Source organism: Engystomops pustulosus, chromosome 9 (genome assembly GCF_040894005.1).
Source record: "Engystomops pustulosus chromosome 9, aEngPut4.maternal, whole genome shotgun sequence".
Lineage (NCBI taxonomy): Eukaryota > Metazoa > Chordata > Amphibia > Anura > Leptodactylidae > Engystomops > Engystomops pustulosus.
In genome coordinates this window covers 11683508-11701299 of record NC_092419.1, presented here as the reverse complement: position 1 = coordinate 11701299, position 17792 = coordinate 11683508, and the positions used below count along the sequence as shown (strand labels likewise).

The 17792-nt window shown below is 46.4% G+C and overlaps 2 protein-coding genes across 3 annotated transcripts; both read left to right on the top strand.

Moving 5' to 3' along the window:
- The first annotated feature begins 912 nt into the window (after nucleotides 1-912).
- On the top strand, nucleotides 913-6837 carry LOC140077522 (uncharacterized). The gene is made up of 3 exons (XM_072124767.1): nucleotides 913-1243; nucleotides 2251-2320; nucleotides 4898-6837. The coding sequence occupies exon 3, from the start codon at nucleotides 4927-4929 to the stop codon at nucleotides 6835-6837; it is 1911 nt and encodes a 636-aa protein (XP_071980868.1). The 5' UTR covers nucleotides 913-1243; nucleotides 2251-2320; nucleotides 4898-4926.
- Nucleotides 6838-11453: 4616 nt separating this feature from the next.
- Nucleotides 11454-17581, top strand: LOC140076722 (ADP-ribosylation factor 6-like). Of its 2 annotated transcripts, none has more exons than XM_072123381.1 (2): nucleotides 11454-11478; nucleotides 15768-17581. In XM_072123381.1, the coding sequence occupies exon 2, from the start codon at nucleotides 15797-15799 to the stop codon at nucleotides 16322-16324; it is 528 nt and encodes a 175-aa protein (XP_071979482.1). In that variant the 5' UTR covers nucleotides 11454-11478; nucleotides 15768-15796; the 3' UTR covers nucleotides 16325-17581. The 2 variants fall into 2 exon arrangements, with proteins under 2 accessions (XP_071979482.1, XP_071979481.1); XM_072123380.1 differs by lacking the exon at nucleotides 11454-11478 and adding an exon at nucleotides 11538-11700.
- Nucleotides 17582-17792: the final 211 nt, after the last annotated feature.

Genomic DNA, 17792 nt, shown 5'->3' with positions numbered 1-17792 from the left:
GCGCATTTTCGTTGGGTTTCTTGACAATTTCCGAGTTGCACCGCATTTAACAGGGGATTTTGGCGCACGCGATCGGATTTAGGCGCATCGGCGCCGGCTTTCACGCAACACAAATCAGGGGGCGTGGCCATCGGACGATCCGACGCATTCGGACAATGCGCGGGATTTGACATAGGAAATTGTGTCGCAATTTACAAGCACCGGGAAGAAGAAGGTGAACTCCGGCGGACCTCGGTGGGGAAGCGACACCTGCTGAATATCGGGTGCACGAGCCACGTGAATCGCGCCGGACTTCACCTTCGTCGGACTGTCCGGATCGGGGACCGCGACAGGACCGGGTAAGTAAATGTGCCCCATTGTGTACTTAAGGTGCTGCAAACAGCTTATTGGTGGGAGTGCAAGGTTTCGGTCCCCCACCGATTTGATATAGAGGTTTCTAGTGTCCTGGAAGACCCCTCTAACTATACAGGGCAGAAGGAGATGGATCTCTGGAATAGCACCCCCAGATATGGGGAACATTAGTGATCCTGAGTTATAAGCGTGTAGACTTGTATATGATGAGACAAGATCCTGCTCCATTTTCAGACCCAATGGGGATGATTTATCTCAAGTGTCTGAGGTAAAACTGGTCTAGTTGCCCATGGCAACCAATCAGAGCTCAGCTTTCATTTCCCCACAGCTGTTTATAACATGACAGCTGAGCTCTGATTGGTTTCCAGGGGCAACTAGACGATTTTTACCTCAGAAACTTAATAACAAATCCCTTTCTGTTCATATTTTTATGTCTATTTTACACGTCTGAGGAGCGACGACCACAGAACCGCTAGTAGAGTCATAGAAAGAGTCACATCAATGAATGTCCTTGAAGATATTACCCAATGTGCGTCTCCTACGATCCCTCCCCCCGGCTCACGACCCATTGACTAGATCCACGTCTCTCCGCCATTCACGAAAAATCCATCAGAACAATCGCCGCTCTGTAAACCTGTCTCGTAAAAAAAAAAACGCTGAGGCATTTGCGCCGTGTCGTAATCAGTGATCATCGAGCCCGCGACTATAAATAATGATAGACACGTCTGAGGAGGATCCGCTCGGAGGGGGTCCTGAATGGTTTGGTGGATCAGTTGCTATGGAAACGGGAGTGAAGTGCGAGCGACGTCTGTGTGTGTGATGGTGGGGGGTCTGTGTGCACAGAAACACAGTCTGCATCTCACAGAAGAGAGGAGCCGAGGCTGCACGCTGTGTAAGATGACGGAAAGGGGTGGGGAACCCAAAAACAGCAACGGCGGGGACATGCACAGACAACATAGACCCTCCAGACTGGGGTATATACTATATACAGGGGGGGGGGGCCATAATTACCGGAAGACAAAGGATCCACCTGTCATTCTGGTAGAGGAACTCAATCTACGAAAGAGGAACAGATGTCACCGCACTATTACCCCCCACCACTAGTCACCGCACCAGTGAGATGAACATCCATATTAGTGGGGATAGCCTGCAGGAAGATATGGATTCTATGGGGCAAATGTACTTACCTGGTCCTGTCGCGATCCCTGATTTGGACGGTCTGACGAAGATGATGTCCGGCGCAATTCACGTAGCTCGTGCATCTGAGTTCCTGCATCCGTCGCTTCCCCGCTCAGGTCCGCAGGAGTTCACCTTCTTCTTCCCGGTGCTTGTAACTGTGTGGCTTGCGACACAATTCTAAATGTTAGATCCCACGTGTTGTCCGAATTTGTTGGGTACGATGGCCACGCCCCCCAATTTCTCTTGCGTGCAAGCCGGCACCAATGCGCCAAAATCTGATCGCGTGCGCCAAAATCCCCTGTTAAATGCGGCGCAAAACGGAAACCGTCGGGAAACCCGACGAAAATGCGCTCCGCGGACTCTTAGTAGATGAGCCCCATTATGTATGATGCACATACTCATGACCTTGAAGACCACCTATACTATAGACTCCTCCGTAATGTCCGGTTACATGGGTCATGGCACATACAAACCCCAACAAGCACCTAGACAAGCACCTGTGCTAAAAACATCAAACTATAGTATTAAGATGATAACTTAGCATTTTGTGAAGATTTTGGGGCACAGTATTTGATTATTTTTAACAAAATAGTTTGACGCACTATAAGCGACCATCAGAGAATCCCAAACACGTGGGATATAGGGGGCAGCACCAATGGGTTTGGAAGATTCTGGTCTATTGTTATATGATCGTCTGATATGTAATTATTAATTTTGCAGCTCACCCTTCCTCGGCCGGCGCATGGAGAATTGACTGTCTCTGGTTGGACGGCACAGTGATACAATTCAGGTATGAAGAAAGGGTTAAAGGAAATCACTCATTAAAATCCATCCTGATAAACCAGCGACATTACTCATAGATCTGCGGTAATCTTCTTACATTTGTTATCCATTATAATCTCTTTATATTTGGCCTCATTCCTTCTAAAAAATCAACTTTTAAAATTATGCTTATGGGGGAAGAAGGGCTCTGGGGGGTTGTAACCAGAGCCCCTTTCTGCTGTAGCTTTAGAAGCTGTTACACTGTGAAGGAGCACTTCCGCTCCCACTATTTGAGATTACAGAAGGCAGATGGAGAGGGGGAGACAGTGTAACAGACTGTGATGTCAGAGTACTAAGGGGCTCTGGTAACACCCCCAAGAGCTCTTAAACATAATTTTAAAAGTTGATTTTAGAAGGACGGACAACAACTATAACAATATAACTAATATAAGAAGATTACCACTGTCACAGTGCCTGGATCTATTAGTATGTGTCGCTGGTTTAACATGCTTGATTTTAATAGGTGATTTAAAAAATTTGGATGCTACTGAGAAGTCTATAGACGGCCATACATTTCTGATAGCTCGTGTCCCCTGACTATGCTTTTAGGTTCTGTGTTCTGGATGGACAACTCTGTCCAAGAATATTCAGAATGTTTACATCAAACTTCCTTAAAGGGAACCTGTCACCAGGAGACCCATTTTTAGCACGCCCCCCCCCCCCCCCCCCAGTCCCCACAGAGCATAGCACATACACTGCCAAAGTGTTTTTGTATAAAAAAAAAATTGGTTTTACAGAAAAAAGATACGTTATATTGTACCTTTCATTAGCATCTTTTCATTGCTGTGTGACTAGGCAGTTGCCAAAAGGGAGGGTCTGGAAAGGAGCAGTCCCCCCCCACCCTTGGGAAACATGTGACCTTTTCAAATATATGAATAACTCCCAACACTCGGGATTGGCTGTAGAGGAGCATGGGGCGTCGCTAAGCCAAGTGATGGGTGTTTTCATATATTTGAAAAGGACACATGGAGGAGCTGTTTCCCAAGGGTGGGGGAAAACTGCTCCTTTCCAGCCCCTCCCAGTGGGCAACTGCCTAGTCACACAGCAGATGCTAATGAAAGGTACAATATAACAATTTTTTTTTTCTGTAAAACCAATTTTTAATACAAAAACACTTTGGCAGTGTATGTACTATGCTGTGTGGGGACTGGGGGAGTGCTAAAAATGGGTCTCCTGGTGACAGGTTCCCTTTAACTTTCTTCCCTGGTACCATCAGTTTGGAGAAAGTCCCCCACACATACATCCCCCCCCCCCCCGAATCAACTAACAATAACCTTAGACACTCCTGCCTGTATCCCCCATTACAAAACTATGCAGGGACACTTTGGCCAACTATGTCCTCTATTATTCATTATGACAATGGCCCCTGCACCAGTTTCTGTGCACGTTCTTGCATGTGTATTTATAAAGTGTCCACGACACAGTTGTGTCTGGTTGCACTATACCCAACACAACACAAAATTCTGCACTGAAAGGGGCGTTGCAGTGCACAGTTGGACCGTGCGCTACATTTATCATGCAGTGTCCGACAAAGTTGTGTTGCACACTCTTGGTGCACTCTGTTGAGCAGCGCAGGGGGCCACTAGATTCATGAAAAACGCGCAACACAATTCTGAATCTGGTGCCCCCTGCACACTACACAGGCGAATTGCAACTAGTGCAGTTTGCACTGGTTTTTATAAATGTGGGCCTGTGTAGGAAAAAAAAAAAATCAAAACTATGGACCACACTTAATAAAACCTGTGCAGTCTGCCTCAGTTTGCCTGTGGAGTGTGCAAAGTGCGCCAAATTCATCAAAACTGGTGCACAATCTTCATGCCCCCTGCACTGCTCTGGAAGTGGGCACCATTTTTCTTTTTTGGTGCACTTTGTTCATGCTGCAAAATTGAGGCGCACGGTTCGACTAAGCAGTAACTCGCCCCTTTAGGTGAACATTTTTTCTGTCTTGTGGGACACAGAGCAGCCGCAACGATATACTGGGGCACGTTCTTTCTAGTGCAAAGTCAGACAGAAAACTGGCGCAAACACTTTAATAAATGTGGCTCTGCATGTCACGATTTCCCAGGTCCACAGGAGGTATTGTAGGGGACCCCCCGATGACAAGATGTTTACACCCAGTTATTAATAACAGAGGAATGCAACAATGAAGAAAGATTCTCCACCTTGTTGTCACATTTTATAGAAAATGTTTTTGATATGTTTATGTAAATTAGCTTCTCCGTGTGGGGCAGTATATGCTGGTACACCCATTTTCTTCTTTTTGGTTCTTCTATATAGTGAGGATGTCAATTATTGTGAACATTGCTAGAACTAAGAATCCTAAAAAAAACCTAAACTGGGTCATGTAAGAGTTGGTTGATTGTCATTAAAACTTTGCAATTGTGCCGTGATGTGATATGTGATGGGTTTGTCTATGTGGATATTATTTACATTTGCAATATCTCCTTCCAGTCTCCTAAGACCCCACAATTCCCCCAGTTTAGAAAACATAGTACATGTGACGTCCATTGTTTCTGCTGCATTCAGCTGTTTTTCATTTATTTAGGTAGCCAAAAGACCTTGTACTGTGAAGAGATGGGGGTCTTGCAAATGGCCGAGTCAGAACATTCTGGAAAAGAAACATCCAAGGAACAAGAGATGTTGAGAAAGCCATCTACCGAGAGTAGCCAAAGTCCTAAAGCAGCGGAGCCATCCTGCCTAAGAGGAGCTTTCACCCGTATATTTCCAAAGAGGGCAGAACCAAACAATAAGACAGAAGAAGAACCTTCAAGTAACCAAAGTACAGAAGATCAGGAGGGAGTAAGAGGCAAGAAACGGAAACTGACTGGAAGCATTTTCCGACTACCATGCCTCAGACCGGCGGAGACAACCGGTAACGACATTCAAGATAAGTCTGGAGAACAAAGCAATGACAATGTTCAAGAAGAAGAACTGAAACCCTACTCTAAGGCGTCATTCCTTCGTAAAATTAGATGTTATAGATTGATGAGGGAAAAAGACGCTACGGAGAAGGAGAAGGTTGTAGAAGTGGCCCACCGTAAGCATGAGAAGGAGAATATTGAGGTGCAACAACACAAGGAGCCTGTGTTAGAGCAGAACGAAGACGGCCTTCAAAGTAGTGACCATGATGGAGTGGTGGGAGGAAATGCGAAAGACACATCAGAACTGGAAGGCTACGCTAAAAGTTTAGAGGAAGATGTTAATAACATCCAAGGACCAAATCTCAAGGTGGAGCATGGAACAAAGCAGGAGGATAGCTCAAGACAGGAGAAAGAGTCCTGCACAACACCTGTGAAATTAGAAAATCCTGCAAAAGATTTAGCGGTTGTGGATAAAGATATGGTAGAACATGAAAGTTGTGAAGAGTCTTTACAAGAGAAGAGCGTCAGACTCGAAGGTGAGGTGAGTCTAGATGACAAAGAGCAAAAATGTCCGGTAGAAAAGAAGGAATGTGCGTTAGTCGGAGTAAAACATCAGGAGGAAGACATGCAAGAACAAAAGAACGGTCCCGCTAACGTAGGAAGCGTAGACGAAACTTTGTCAGAGAAAGAGAGTCCACCAGAAAAGCCGGAAAAACACTTGTCCATCCAAAACCAGGCAGAATTACCCAAACAGGAGAGTCCTGGTATCACAATCACTGACAAACAAGAGTCCACGGACATAATGGCTAAAAAAATTCCAGAAAATAAAGGTCATGAAGATGACTTGAGAGATGATGGAAAGTATCTGTCAGAACAGGAAGATCTTACGAAAGAAAATGAGACCAATTTGTCAGGAGAACACCTTGAGGGAGACACAAGGAACTGCTTGTCAGAACAAGATGCTCAGCTAGAGACGAAGGGATTAGAGGACAAAGATATGATTGAGGGGGATAAGGAGAGCGATATTATCGACAAACTGGAAAATAACGTCAGTCATGAAGAAAAGGGGAACCATGTCGAGATAGGTAGAGACCAAGAGAACAACATGGATAATCCTACGGAAGAGACATCACATAAAAACATTCAACACGTTGTGAAGGACACTAAGGCAAAAACATTGGGAGAACCTGAAGATAATTCCGAGGTCTCAATAGTATCCAAAGAGCTTCAAGACGAGCAAAACTTTACAAACGACACGTCTAGTCACGGACAAACCAAAACTATCGAAGACAAACAGTCTGTGGCCTCATTGGGTTCAGAAGCCAACGAAGAGCTTCCTGTATCTGTCACCAAGACTACGGCCAACAACATCCTGACCTGTACTTCTTCTGGAGAAGGAAACCCACAAATTCTGGGGGTGCAAAAAGAGACGCCAACATTACCAAACACAATGGACCTTACTAAGCAGGAGCCCCAAACCATCCATCCACGTGTCAACAACGAAGAGGCTGGAGTAGGTTTGGGGTCTCTTAGAGTGGAGGTGAAGGACATGGTTGATTGGATGGTACAGGAGGCCTCAGATAGACTCTCGAATTACACACAAGAACCAGAAGGTACTGGATAAAATTATCTATATGTTCCGGATCATTTATCTGGCCCACTGTGACCCTCACACGTGATAGGGAGGTAACGAGTCCTAGCGCACTTGTGTGGTAGAAGAAGTAGCAGTCAACACATTACGAGTATCTAGTTGTGGAGACATTTACAATTTGTGACTCAAGCATGTGTCTTAGAATAAAGTATAAAACATTCTCAGACAGGAAAATGAAATGTTTAGCCATCACTATGCGTGGAACATATGTCTTAGAAGAATCACCACACATAATTAGTCAGCCAAGACGAGCCGCGAGCCTAGGGACATGCTGCATGCTGCACCGGAGATAGCAACCACCCAGCCATAACATGTAGGAAGAGAGTTCATGTCACTATATAGAAGAATAGAATAGAGTAATATATATATAGACTATGGGATGATCATAGAGAACACGGCCATTGGATGTGACCAGTCTTGGTGGTGCTGTCCAGAAGACCCTTCGCCAACACATTTCATTTTAGGTTCTTCACTACATATAAACTTCTTCAATGAATATATGAATAAATTTGCACCTTTTAAGACAATGTGGATTAGGAAATTATTGCATTAAATGTTCTTCAATGTGTACACGTCTCTAATGTGTGGTTATTATTGTGTCTTTGTGTATAGTAGACTGGAGGACATGAAACAGAACACCTTGGGGGGTCATTTACTAAGGGCCCGATTCGCGTTTTCCCGACGTGTTACCCGAATATTTCCGATTTGCGCCGATTTCCCCTGTATTGCCCCGGGATTGTGGCGCACGCGATAGGATTGTGGCGCATCGGCGCTGGCATGCACGCGACGGAAATCGGGGGGCGTGGCCGAACGAAAACCCGACGTATTCGGAAAAACTGCCGCATTTTTTTTAAAAAATGTGTCGCGGAGCTTGCACTTACCTTCACTCAGCCCGGCTCGATGTAGTCCAGTGCGTTCCGGGGAACTTTAGCGCAGCAGCACCACCTGGTGGACGTCGGAGGAACTGCCTTAATGAATCCCGGCCGGACCCGAATCCACCGCTGAGAACGCACCGCTGGATCGCGAATGGGCCGGGTAAGTAAATCTGCCCCCTTATGTATACCACCTGTAAGGGCACTTTAATGGATTATCCATAACACAAATGTGTAAGTAACAGTTTAACTGTGTAAGTAACTTACAAAATATGACAGACACTTCTTGCTGGGTCACAGCTTTATTTATTTTATATATTAACCCGTAATATCCAAAATCAGGCACTTGGAATAGAATCACACATTTTTGAGCTCAGGAAGCTGAAAGCCTGGACTCCCAGCTGGCAAGTCGGCCAACCGAGCAACCACCATCTCAAATCTTCCACCATTCCGCCTGCTGTGACTTGAAATTAATTATAAAATACAAGGGTAAAACGTTACAAAAAAGCATAACATCTCAATAACATAGGGAGGGAGGGACCGCTTGAGTGTCGCCTAAAAGAGGGAGAGTCATCAGCCATATAAACCCCCACGTCCTGTAGGAGGGGAGGACGTCAGGAGGTAACAGGGGAGGGCTGAGAACACATTTTAAAGGCACAGATCACCAACCCTATTAAAGGGCAATAGTACCCAAACTTTTACCCCTTTTCATCTAGTAATGTCAGCCCCCAGTCTAGGGGTACCTTCCTTAAACAGTCAGGTGTACCCCACATGTAATCCTATAATATCTTGGGCTATCCATTAGCTTGTAATCCTGGCCATGAGATGGGGGTCAAGGGACCCCTTGTTCTCGAGATATGTGCAAGTCCTTGGATCAGAGGTGGATTATAATATAGGCAGTTTGGGCAGTAGCCTCTTAGGGGGCCCATGGCCACCCAAACCACCCACAAAATTTTATACTCAGAAGGATCTTCCCCCATGAAATCCTCACACATATATCGCTGCTGCTTTCAATATACATGTACACAAGAGCCATTTCAGGACCTTTGATGGTCCTCCAAAGATCCTGAAACGGCAGATTGAAAGCTTCAGAAATTCCCCAAGAAGCTGATCCTAGCACCAGATGTAGAAAGTGATTCCAGACTTGTAGGGGCCATAATATTCATACAACCCAGGGCCCATGGTGGTCTTAATCTGCCGCTCCCTAGCATGAAACATGAACGTTATTGCAGCCCCTTCAAGAGCCTAAATCTAGAAGTTTGGGCTTTTGGCCATAAGTGTAATGAATCAATAACATCAGTCACATAGATCGGATGCCGGAGCAGATGGCCACAGCATGTGCACAGGCTCGTAGCATCTAACTAGAGCTAGGACAATAGTATTGGCCAGAAAGGAAATGGAGGGTGAGGGGAAGCAGATGGGAGACATAGCCATCACGTAACAGAGGGTCATCCCATATACAAGCCATCCGAATTACTGCAACTTATTCATGTTACTCCACACTGACTGCTCAGAATGGAATAAACATGGGAAGATTGGATGATGTGTGTACAATGCATTACATGGCAATACCGGGATATGGTGTAAATGCCGGAATTCTCCTCTGATGTCAGAAATTGTAACACCTAAAGCCTTTAAATTAATAGAATACAACTTCGCTTTAAAGTTATCAAGTTAATAAGGGGTGAGGGATTCAGCTCCCTGTTCCTGCCGCACGGCCCCTGGTCTCATCCTTTACTTTTGGCTGGGCTATTTTCAGCGGTCTCAGCAGTCATCAGACCCGGAAAATTACTGTGGAATAGGGTAAGTACATATTTGGCTGGGCCCTGATGACTCTGAAACCGGAGAGGGGTAAGGTCACTCACACAATAGCAAGTGCCATGGGTCCAACTCGCATCAGAAGTGCCTCGTGTGCCAGCTGGAACATCCGGCCCGAATGCTGACAACTGGAATTGAACTGACATGCTGAATGGCTGCTCAGTTTTCGGGCCGGAACACGCCGCCAATTTGATAGAAGATGGAAAACCCGTCTGCTGCCCTGAACACAAGGGATAGGTATGCTGTGGGTTACAATAAGCCCCCTGCAATAGTAAAATTACAAAATGGGCAGCAAAAAAAATCCGTACAGAAGACGCCCCTCCAGTAACTCAGATATCTCAGAGTGTGTGAATGGGTAAAGTATTATGAACATATTGGAGCAGATTTACTTACCTGGTCCTCTCGCGATCCCGCGGCGCGTTGTCTGACGCTGATTCGGGTCCGGCGCGATTAACTAACATCGTGCGCCTGAGTTCCTCCATGTGTCGCGCTGCGCCGAGGTCCGCCGGAGTTCACCTTCTTCTTCCCGGTGCATGTGAGTGCGTGATCTTGCTACACAAATTCTTTTTTAAATTCCGCGTTTTTTTCCGAATCCGTTGGGTTGTCCGGCGGCCCGACCCCGATTTCTGTAGCGTGCAAGCCAGCGCCGATGTGCCACAATCCGATCGCGTGCGCCAAAATCCCGGGGCAATTCGGCGCAAAACAGAAATATTTGGGAAACCCGAAAAAAGTGCGGCGTTCGGAACCTTAGTAAATGAGCCCCATTGGGGCAGATTTATCAAGCTGTCTGAAAGTCAGAATATTTCTAGTTGCCCATGGCAGCCAATTACAGCTCACCTTTAAAATATTCATGAGCACTGGTAAAATGAAAGCTGAGCTGTGATTGATTGCCATGGGCAACTAGAAATATTCTGACTTTCAGACACTTGATAAACCTGCCCCATTTAGTACATGAAAATGTAAGTTCAGTCACGGTTACCATATTATATTTTAAAAACTACACAAATTTCGCTCCTCTTCCTTACAAACAGGGGGCTGGCATTTACTGCTTTAATGTAGGGTTCCACAGATATGTAATTTTTCACCTGACGAAGTCTCCAGCCCGGAGCCGAAACACGTAGTATTTTACCTTTTATTAAAATTATTGTTGTACATCCATAGATCGTAGTCAAGCAATCTCTGCCGTGTCCCCACAAGAGTTTCTTAGTAGGAAAAATCTGTACCAGGAAATTTTGATGATTTTTGTTTTGAACCTCCATTTCATTAGGTATTTCATTAGTGAAGGGAGGCTGCTGGGTATTTTATAATTGGGGGAGGCTTCTGTGTATTTCATTAATAGGTGGAGGCTGCTGGGTATTTCATTAATTGGGGGAGGCGTCTGTGTATTTCATTAGCGGGGGGAGGCTGCTGGGTATTTCATTAGTGGGAAAGGCTGCTGGGTATTTCATAAGTGGGGGAGGCAGCTGGGCATTTCATTAATAGGGGGAGGCTGCTGGGTATTTCATTAGTGAGGGGGGGGGGGGTTGCCCGGTACTTCGTTAGTGGGGGGAGGCTGGGTATTTCATTAATAGGGGGAGGCTGCTGGGTATTTCATTAATAGGGGGAGGCTGCTGGGCTTCACACAGTATTGCACAAAGAGGCGCGCAGCAAGCTAAGCTGCACATGTGAGTCATGTGCCTTATTCTGCCTCACTTCTAGGTAAATGTTTTGTAATTTTACATGGGGGCCAACTAGAGACCTGATACAGGCTGATTTGGGACCCTAAACCATTGGACCTGTGGTTTAAGCTCCCGGATCGGTGTGGCAAGGTCCTCTTTAAGTAGAAATGCTGAACAAATAAAGAAGGCACCGCGCATGCGCAGACGCAGCCATAAAGCTTTTCTTTTTGAATGGACATTGTGCCGGTGAGACAGTAGGCGTGAGGGTAAGCACTGCGCCTGCGCATTACGCTGCCTGAGCCAGGGCGAGGGCATCGGACATGCGCAGAGCGCACGTCACAGCAGTGTGATGGCAGTGCGCTGGGTGGGCGGGTCAGTGCGCATGCGCGGCTGGTTTCGGTGTGGTTCTGCTGCCCGCCGCCCTTCCGATTCCGGATCAGGAGCCGGGACTGTAGAGATTCTGCCGCAGCCGTGACACCGGGGGCAATGTATGTGCTCGGATGTGTATGTAACGGGGTGCGGGCGGTGCTGGGGGCAGGGTGACAGCTCACAGCTGGGGCTGTGCAGTAGGTGGCCATTGTCTGGGATGTGCAGGGGTAACAGTGGGAGGGTGTGGGGGGCTGATCATGGCTCATGGTTATGGTGGGGTAAATGCAAAGACCCTCATCTGGGGCGGGGGGTAGGTAACCGGTAAGTTATGAGTCAGGTAGGTACTCACGTGCTGCTGGATTTGCTTGGGTCCATTGAATTACTGAGAAGTTGCAGTCAGCCTCAAGTTATGGTGACCCTGCAATCTTATAGGGGGCTTCTAGTGTGTATTTACCCCCCCTTATACACAGGTAGTAGATATTAAACCCTTAGATCAAGAGATTGGGGGACCCCTGTACACCCCTATCCATAATCAGCCTGTTCTGCTGCTCTAGTAGACCCCCAGAGATGGACCCCATCCATTAGAGACCCCGCATTGTGGCCATTCCACCCAAATTCCTCTTAATGTAAAGACTCAGGACTTCCCTAATCCTGTATCATCACAGAATATCCAGTATATAGGAGAGCGGTTCTGATCCGCAGATTTACATGTTCTACTGGACACCATAGACATCTGGCAGAAAGTTATTTTGTAGTCTATACACTAGAATAAAAATAATTGTATATTATTAATTAGCAGCTTAGGCCACGCCCTCTGCCAAAGAAGTGGTAAAAGTGTCTAGAAGTGATCTCTGCTTGCTGTCAGTGAATGTTGTTGGAGGTTATTGATCTCTTATTCTTTCAGTCTTCAGCTTAAGACTAAGCAACCTCCAGAGGTCTCGGGGGATAGTGGTGCTCAGACGTGCACTACCGGCTCGAGGGGAGTAGTGCTCAGACTGCCGGCTCTGCGTTGCTTACATCTGTCTGTGTAGTATTGGCTGTGAAGGATATTGCAGCTGTAATCCATGCAGGGTCACTAGTTATCTACCTTGGGGTCCATCCACATTGAGGAGACAGTGTAACAGCCTGTGAAGCTACAGCATGGAGTGACTCTGATCACGGATTTTAATGGTAGATTTCCTTTAAGGCTGCGTCCACACGTTCAGTTTTTTGGTGTGGATTGTAATGAGTGAGGATCATCATTGATAAGAGTTACTCCTCTATCTTCACTCCACTCCTGGTTTGGACATCAAATACTCTATCTGAAAAACTGAAGGTGTGTCCGCACCCTGAAAGGAAAACCACCATTAAAATCCGTTATCAGAGCCCCCCTCATCCCCAAATGCCGGAGCTTCACAGGCTGTTACACTGTCTACCCCTCTCCATCAGCACTTCCCTCTGCCTGCAGTAATCTAACAGTGGGAGTGCTTCTCCACAGTGTATCAGCCTGTGAAGCTAGAGCATGGAGGGGCTCAAGTAGCACCTTATAGAGCCATTCTTCATTATCATAATGTTAAAAGTTGATATTAGAAGGAAGGAGGCTATGTATAACAAATATAAGGAGATATCACAGTCCCGGTGCCTGGGTCTATGAGCAAGTGATTTTGATGGTAGTTTTCTTGCAGCAATCACAAAACCTGAGCGCCCCATATGGAATAAGGCGGCATAGGGTGGTCCTATGGGAAATGGGCAGAGCATAGCGCTACAAGGTATCGGTGTCCTGGCCTCTTGCGTTACATTTTGTATAGTTTTTATCATTGTTATGACAGATCATACATGTGGCTGTTTCGGGCCGGTGGTGCCGCACACAAGTCTGACCCGACATCTGATGGTGTCATCAGGGATCACTAGGGTCACCCACCTCCTCTTGTGTATCAGAGGTGGCTCCATAGGAAGCTCCCTCTCTGCAGGCATTTCCCTTTCCTTCGCTCTCTAGTATTGTGCTTGTAGACATTGCTGGAGGTCACTTCTAGTTGTGTCCACATTTATTACGTGTCCTTTCTCAATATATAACTTGGATGTCCAGTATCGAAACTTTAAAGGAAATCTACCACCAAAATCCACCCTGATAAACCCGGGACATTACTCATAGATCCCGGCACCGGGACTGTGGTATCTTCTTATATTTGTTATATTGTTATAGTTGTGGTCCGTCCTTTTAAATTCAACTTTTAAAATTATGCTGGAGTACCAGAAGAGCTCTTGGGGGTGTTACCAGAGCCCCTTAGTGCTCTGACATCACAGTTTGTTACACGGTCCCCCCCTCTCTCTGCCTGCTGGTATCTCAAATAGTGCAAGTGCTCCTTCACAGTGTAGCAGCCGCTACAGCAGAAAGGGGCTCTGGTTACAACCCCCAGAGCCCTTCTTCCCCATAAGCATCATTTTTTAAAGTTGATTTTAGAAGGAAGGAGGCTTAATATAAGGAGATTATAATGGATGGCAAATTCCTTCTAAAATCAACTGTTAAAATTATGCTAATGAACCAGGAGTCATCTTGGAATTATTACCAGATCCCCTCCATGCTGTATCTTGTTGAACTGTGCAAGAGCACTGCTCCCTCCCACTGTGTGCGTTTACAGAAGGTGGGAGGGTAAGACTGTGTAACAGCCTGTGAAGCTACAGCATGGATGGGGCTCTGGTAAAACCCTTTTAGCTCATTAGCATAATCTTCACCTCTAATAAATTGCGATAGTGTCTCTTGCTCTGAAGGTTCTGTCCTTCATTGATGATAATAGACAAGGTGTAATACTACTTTCCCCTCTGGAGGTGCGGCCGAAAAGCTTGATCCATCGCTGCACAGAATCCCTGCGGATCATAGCGGATCGCTGGAGGTCTCGTCTACTATGTCAGGGGATCCTTATAAGAAGTAGGGATCGTCTAAAGCTGACATTTTTCACTACAGACAGCTCCAACCATAGTGTAGTGGCCGTTTGGGCTCACTGCAGGCGTCGCTAGAACTGTGCAACTCAAGTAACTTTTTTCATTCCTTTTTTTTTGTTTTGTTTTTTTGCATGTGAAGTGTTAAAAAAAAGTAGACGCTATCGGCTTGTACCCTCTGTGCGTCTCCGTCAGTAAGGTCTCCTCTGACCTTTGCATACAGTGCGCCCATTGTCTGCCCCGGTTCCCACTCCATTTGTTCCGCACATTGTTTTGGGCGGTTACATGTGCAGTGTCCTCTGTATCCATCCCGGGTCGTGTAGATTGTGATTTATGACTCCATTGTAGCTCGTGTTCAGGAAAGCTGAAGACTTCACTTCCCGAAACTAAATATTTGTGCAGATAAGGACCGTGTCCACGTCTGTGCGTCAGGGCCTCGTAGATTATGGGCAAAGTAACGCAACAAGCGGATGAACGTAACGGACCCTTTAATAGTCAGTAGGATCCGTCTGGATAAATATTCCGCTCTCATCAAAGTGATAGGATCTCCATGGAGCTCAGCCTTGGCCCAAAAAGTGGGACGTTATGATTGTATTCGTGAATATAAGACCAAGGTCCTGGCAGGGCGATTGTTCATGGACATAAAAAGATCACATGATCCTCCATCTGCGGCCAGTTTATGGTCAGGAATCTCCGGCTGATGAAGTAAAAGACAGGAGACGTCACTTTACATATCAAGAGCAGAACTATTACTAGATGTATATTGGTATATTTCCTAATATCCTGCACCCCCACACTTACACACACTACAAAAAAAACATGAGGTCAAGTGGTCATCCCCTTTAAAGGGGTTTTCCCCCCAAGCAGGTTGGGCTCAATTATTACTAGAGCCCCTCCGTGCTGTATCTTCACAAGGTGGTACACTGTGCAAGAGCACTACTCCCTCCCACAGTGTGTGTTTACGGGAGGTGGGAGGGTGAGACTGTGTAACAGCCTGTGAAGCTACAACATGGAGCTTCGCATGGATAAGACCTAACTTGCTGATCTGTAGGGATCTCCATAATGAGACCCACACAGATCATGAGAACTGGGGTACAAGGGACCCTGTTGGAACCCCCCGTTCTCATGATCATCACTGAGACCCCCACCAATTAGCAAGTTAGACCCGTTCCTGTGATTTGGGCCTAACTTGCTTGGTGGCAAATCCCCTTTAATGTATTTTAATTATAAATCTAGTGACACTTACCTTGTCTTCTCTCTGTTTCTCCAGCCCAGCTGTATGGACTCTAGGCCTCCATCATGGGGCATATGCTATCCAGGGTGTTCGGGAACAAAGAAATGCGGATATTGATGCTGGGCCTAGACGCGGCCGGGAAGACGACCATCCTCTACAAGCTGAAGCTGGGCCAGTCTGTCACCACCATTCCCACCGTCGGCTTCAACGTGGAGACGGTGACCTATAAGAATGTTAAGTTCAACGTGTGGGACGTGGGCGGCCAGGACAAGATCCGGCCTCTCTGGCGGCACTATTACACGGGCACGCAGGGCCTGATATTTGTGGTAGACTGTGCTGACCGGGATCGTATCGATGAGGCGCGGCAAGAACTCCACCGCATCATCAACGACCGCGAGATGAGGGATGCCATCATTCTGATTTTCGCCAATAAACAGGACCTGGTGGACGCCATGAAGCCTCACGAAATCCAGGAAAAGCTGGGACTAACCCGGATCAGGGACAGGAACTGGTACGTCCAGCCGTCTTGTGCCAACACTGGAGAGGGACTGTACGAGGGCCTGATGTGGCTGACGTCAAACTACAAATCTTAAAAAAAAAACAAAAAAAAAATTTTTCCTCTTTTTATGGTGATTATTTTTTTAATATATATGATTTTTTTTGGTTTTTTTTCTTAATTTTATCGGTTGAGTAGAGGAGCATCGAAAGGCACGATCCTCCTCGACCCGTTTATTTTTTTTGTTATGTCACGGAACTTAAAGGGACGCGAGGGACTGTGCTGGATGACGGACGGCTCCCTGCGATATCTGCCTTAATAAGTAGTGAGAAGCGACGAACGCGCTCTTCCTTCAGACCTCAACAACCAACGCTCCGTCCGTCGCCCTTAAAGGGGCGGTTATACCTCCTCGCTCGGCAGCATAAATCACAGCGGCCCGGTGTTACCGTATTATTTTTGTTTTGGGGGTGGAAAAAATGGACTAACAGCAAAGTCTGTTCAGGGTGAATGTTTCAGTGTTACGTTACGACGGCTGCTGTGACCTCGGAGCGCCTCGCTTCTCATACCAGACTGGTGCCTGTACTTTAAAACGCTTGATTGTGTTGGTCAACTCTTAAAGGGGATGCCCCCTCTGACATCATAGAGGGAGATCCTTAGCCCGCAACCTCCCCTCTGAGCCAGATTCTAACCCGTCCATCCGTTACATCATTCCTATACAATACATTCCCTTTACTCATTCCTATATGTTCCAGTTCATTCCCTAAATTTTTGTAAAAATCCACTATATTTTCCATTACGTAGCTGAGACTCGTGGTCTGTTTTCCCATAGCAGTTGCCTTCACCCAAACTTTTACACTGACCCCCCAAACATTTTGCACACTAAGCGTTTATCTTTGGAGCAATTTATCACTTTTCGGCACTAAGCCCCCCCCATCCACAGGCATGAAACAAAATCAGAGATGTCTGCACTTGACTGTAAGGACGAGGAGCCTCGTCCTGTTTCTAGTGTTAGTTGCCCCCGGCCACGTCCTCAGTGTAATGTTATATTGCAGTGTTCATTATGAGGCCACTTATTTTTTTTGTCTGGCTCAGTCTTCCAGCCCCCTCCTGGGCAGTTGTTCCGATGTTATCCCTGCTTCCCATTGAGACATTTGGGGAGTGATGGGGTTCAGTTTTTTTTCCCCTTACTGACATACAACGCTGAGCTATGCAGCCTCCGTCTTGATTTCTGCCCTCCTGGCCGGTGCACTAACCCTAATCCTGCTCCCATATGTTTTACTTTCCATAGGACTTGTTCCATGTTGTACTGCTTAAAACTTCAACTGATCAATAAAAGCTCAATAATGCATCCAAACTCGGGTCTGTGTGTCCGGGAATGTCTGTCCGTTGTGTGGTGTCCGGTGGCTCTATAGCTGATGTGGTTCTTGTACTGGTGGATGATGGGTGTTGTCATTGTATGTTGTATGTACACTGTGTGATTTGTGTACAACTACCAGGGTCCGACAAGCTTACACAGGTAAGTCTATAGACGCTTGTCCAGAATTATAGGACATTTGTTCCTAAAA

Coding starts and splice junctions, on each gene's coding strand:
- LOC140077522 (XM_072124767.1), top strand. CDS start 4,927: ATGGGGGTCTTGCAAATGGCCGAGTCAGAACATTCTGGAAAAGAAACA.
- LOC140076722 (XM_072123381.1), top strand. CDS start 15,797: ATGGGGCATATGCTATCCAGGGTGTTCGGGAACAAAGAAATGCGGATA.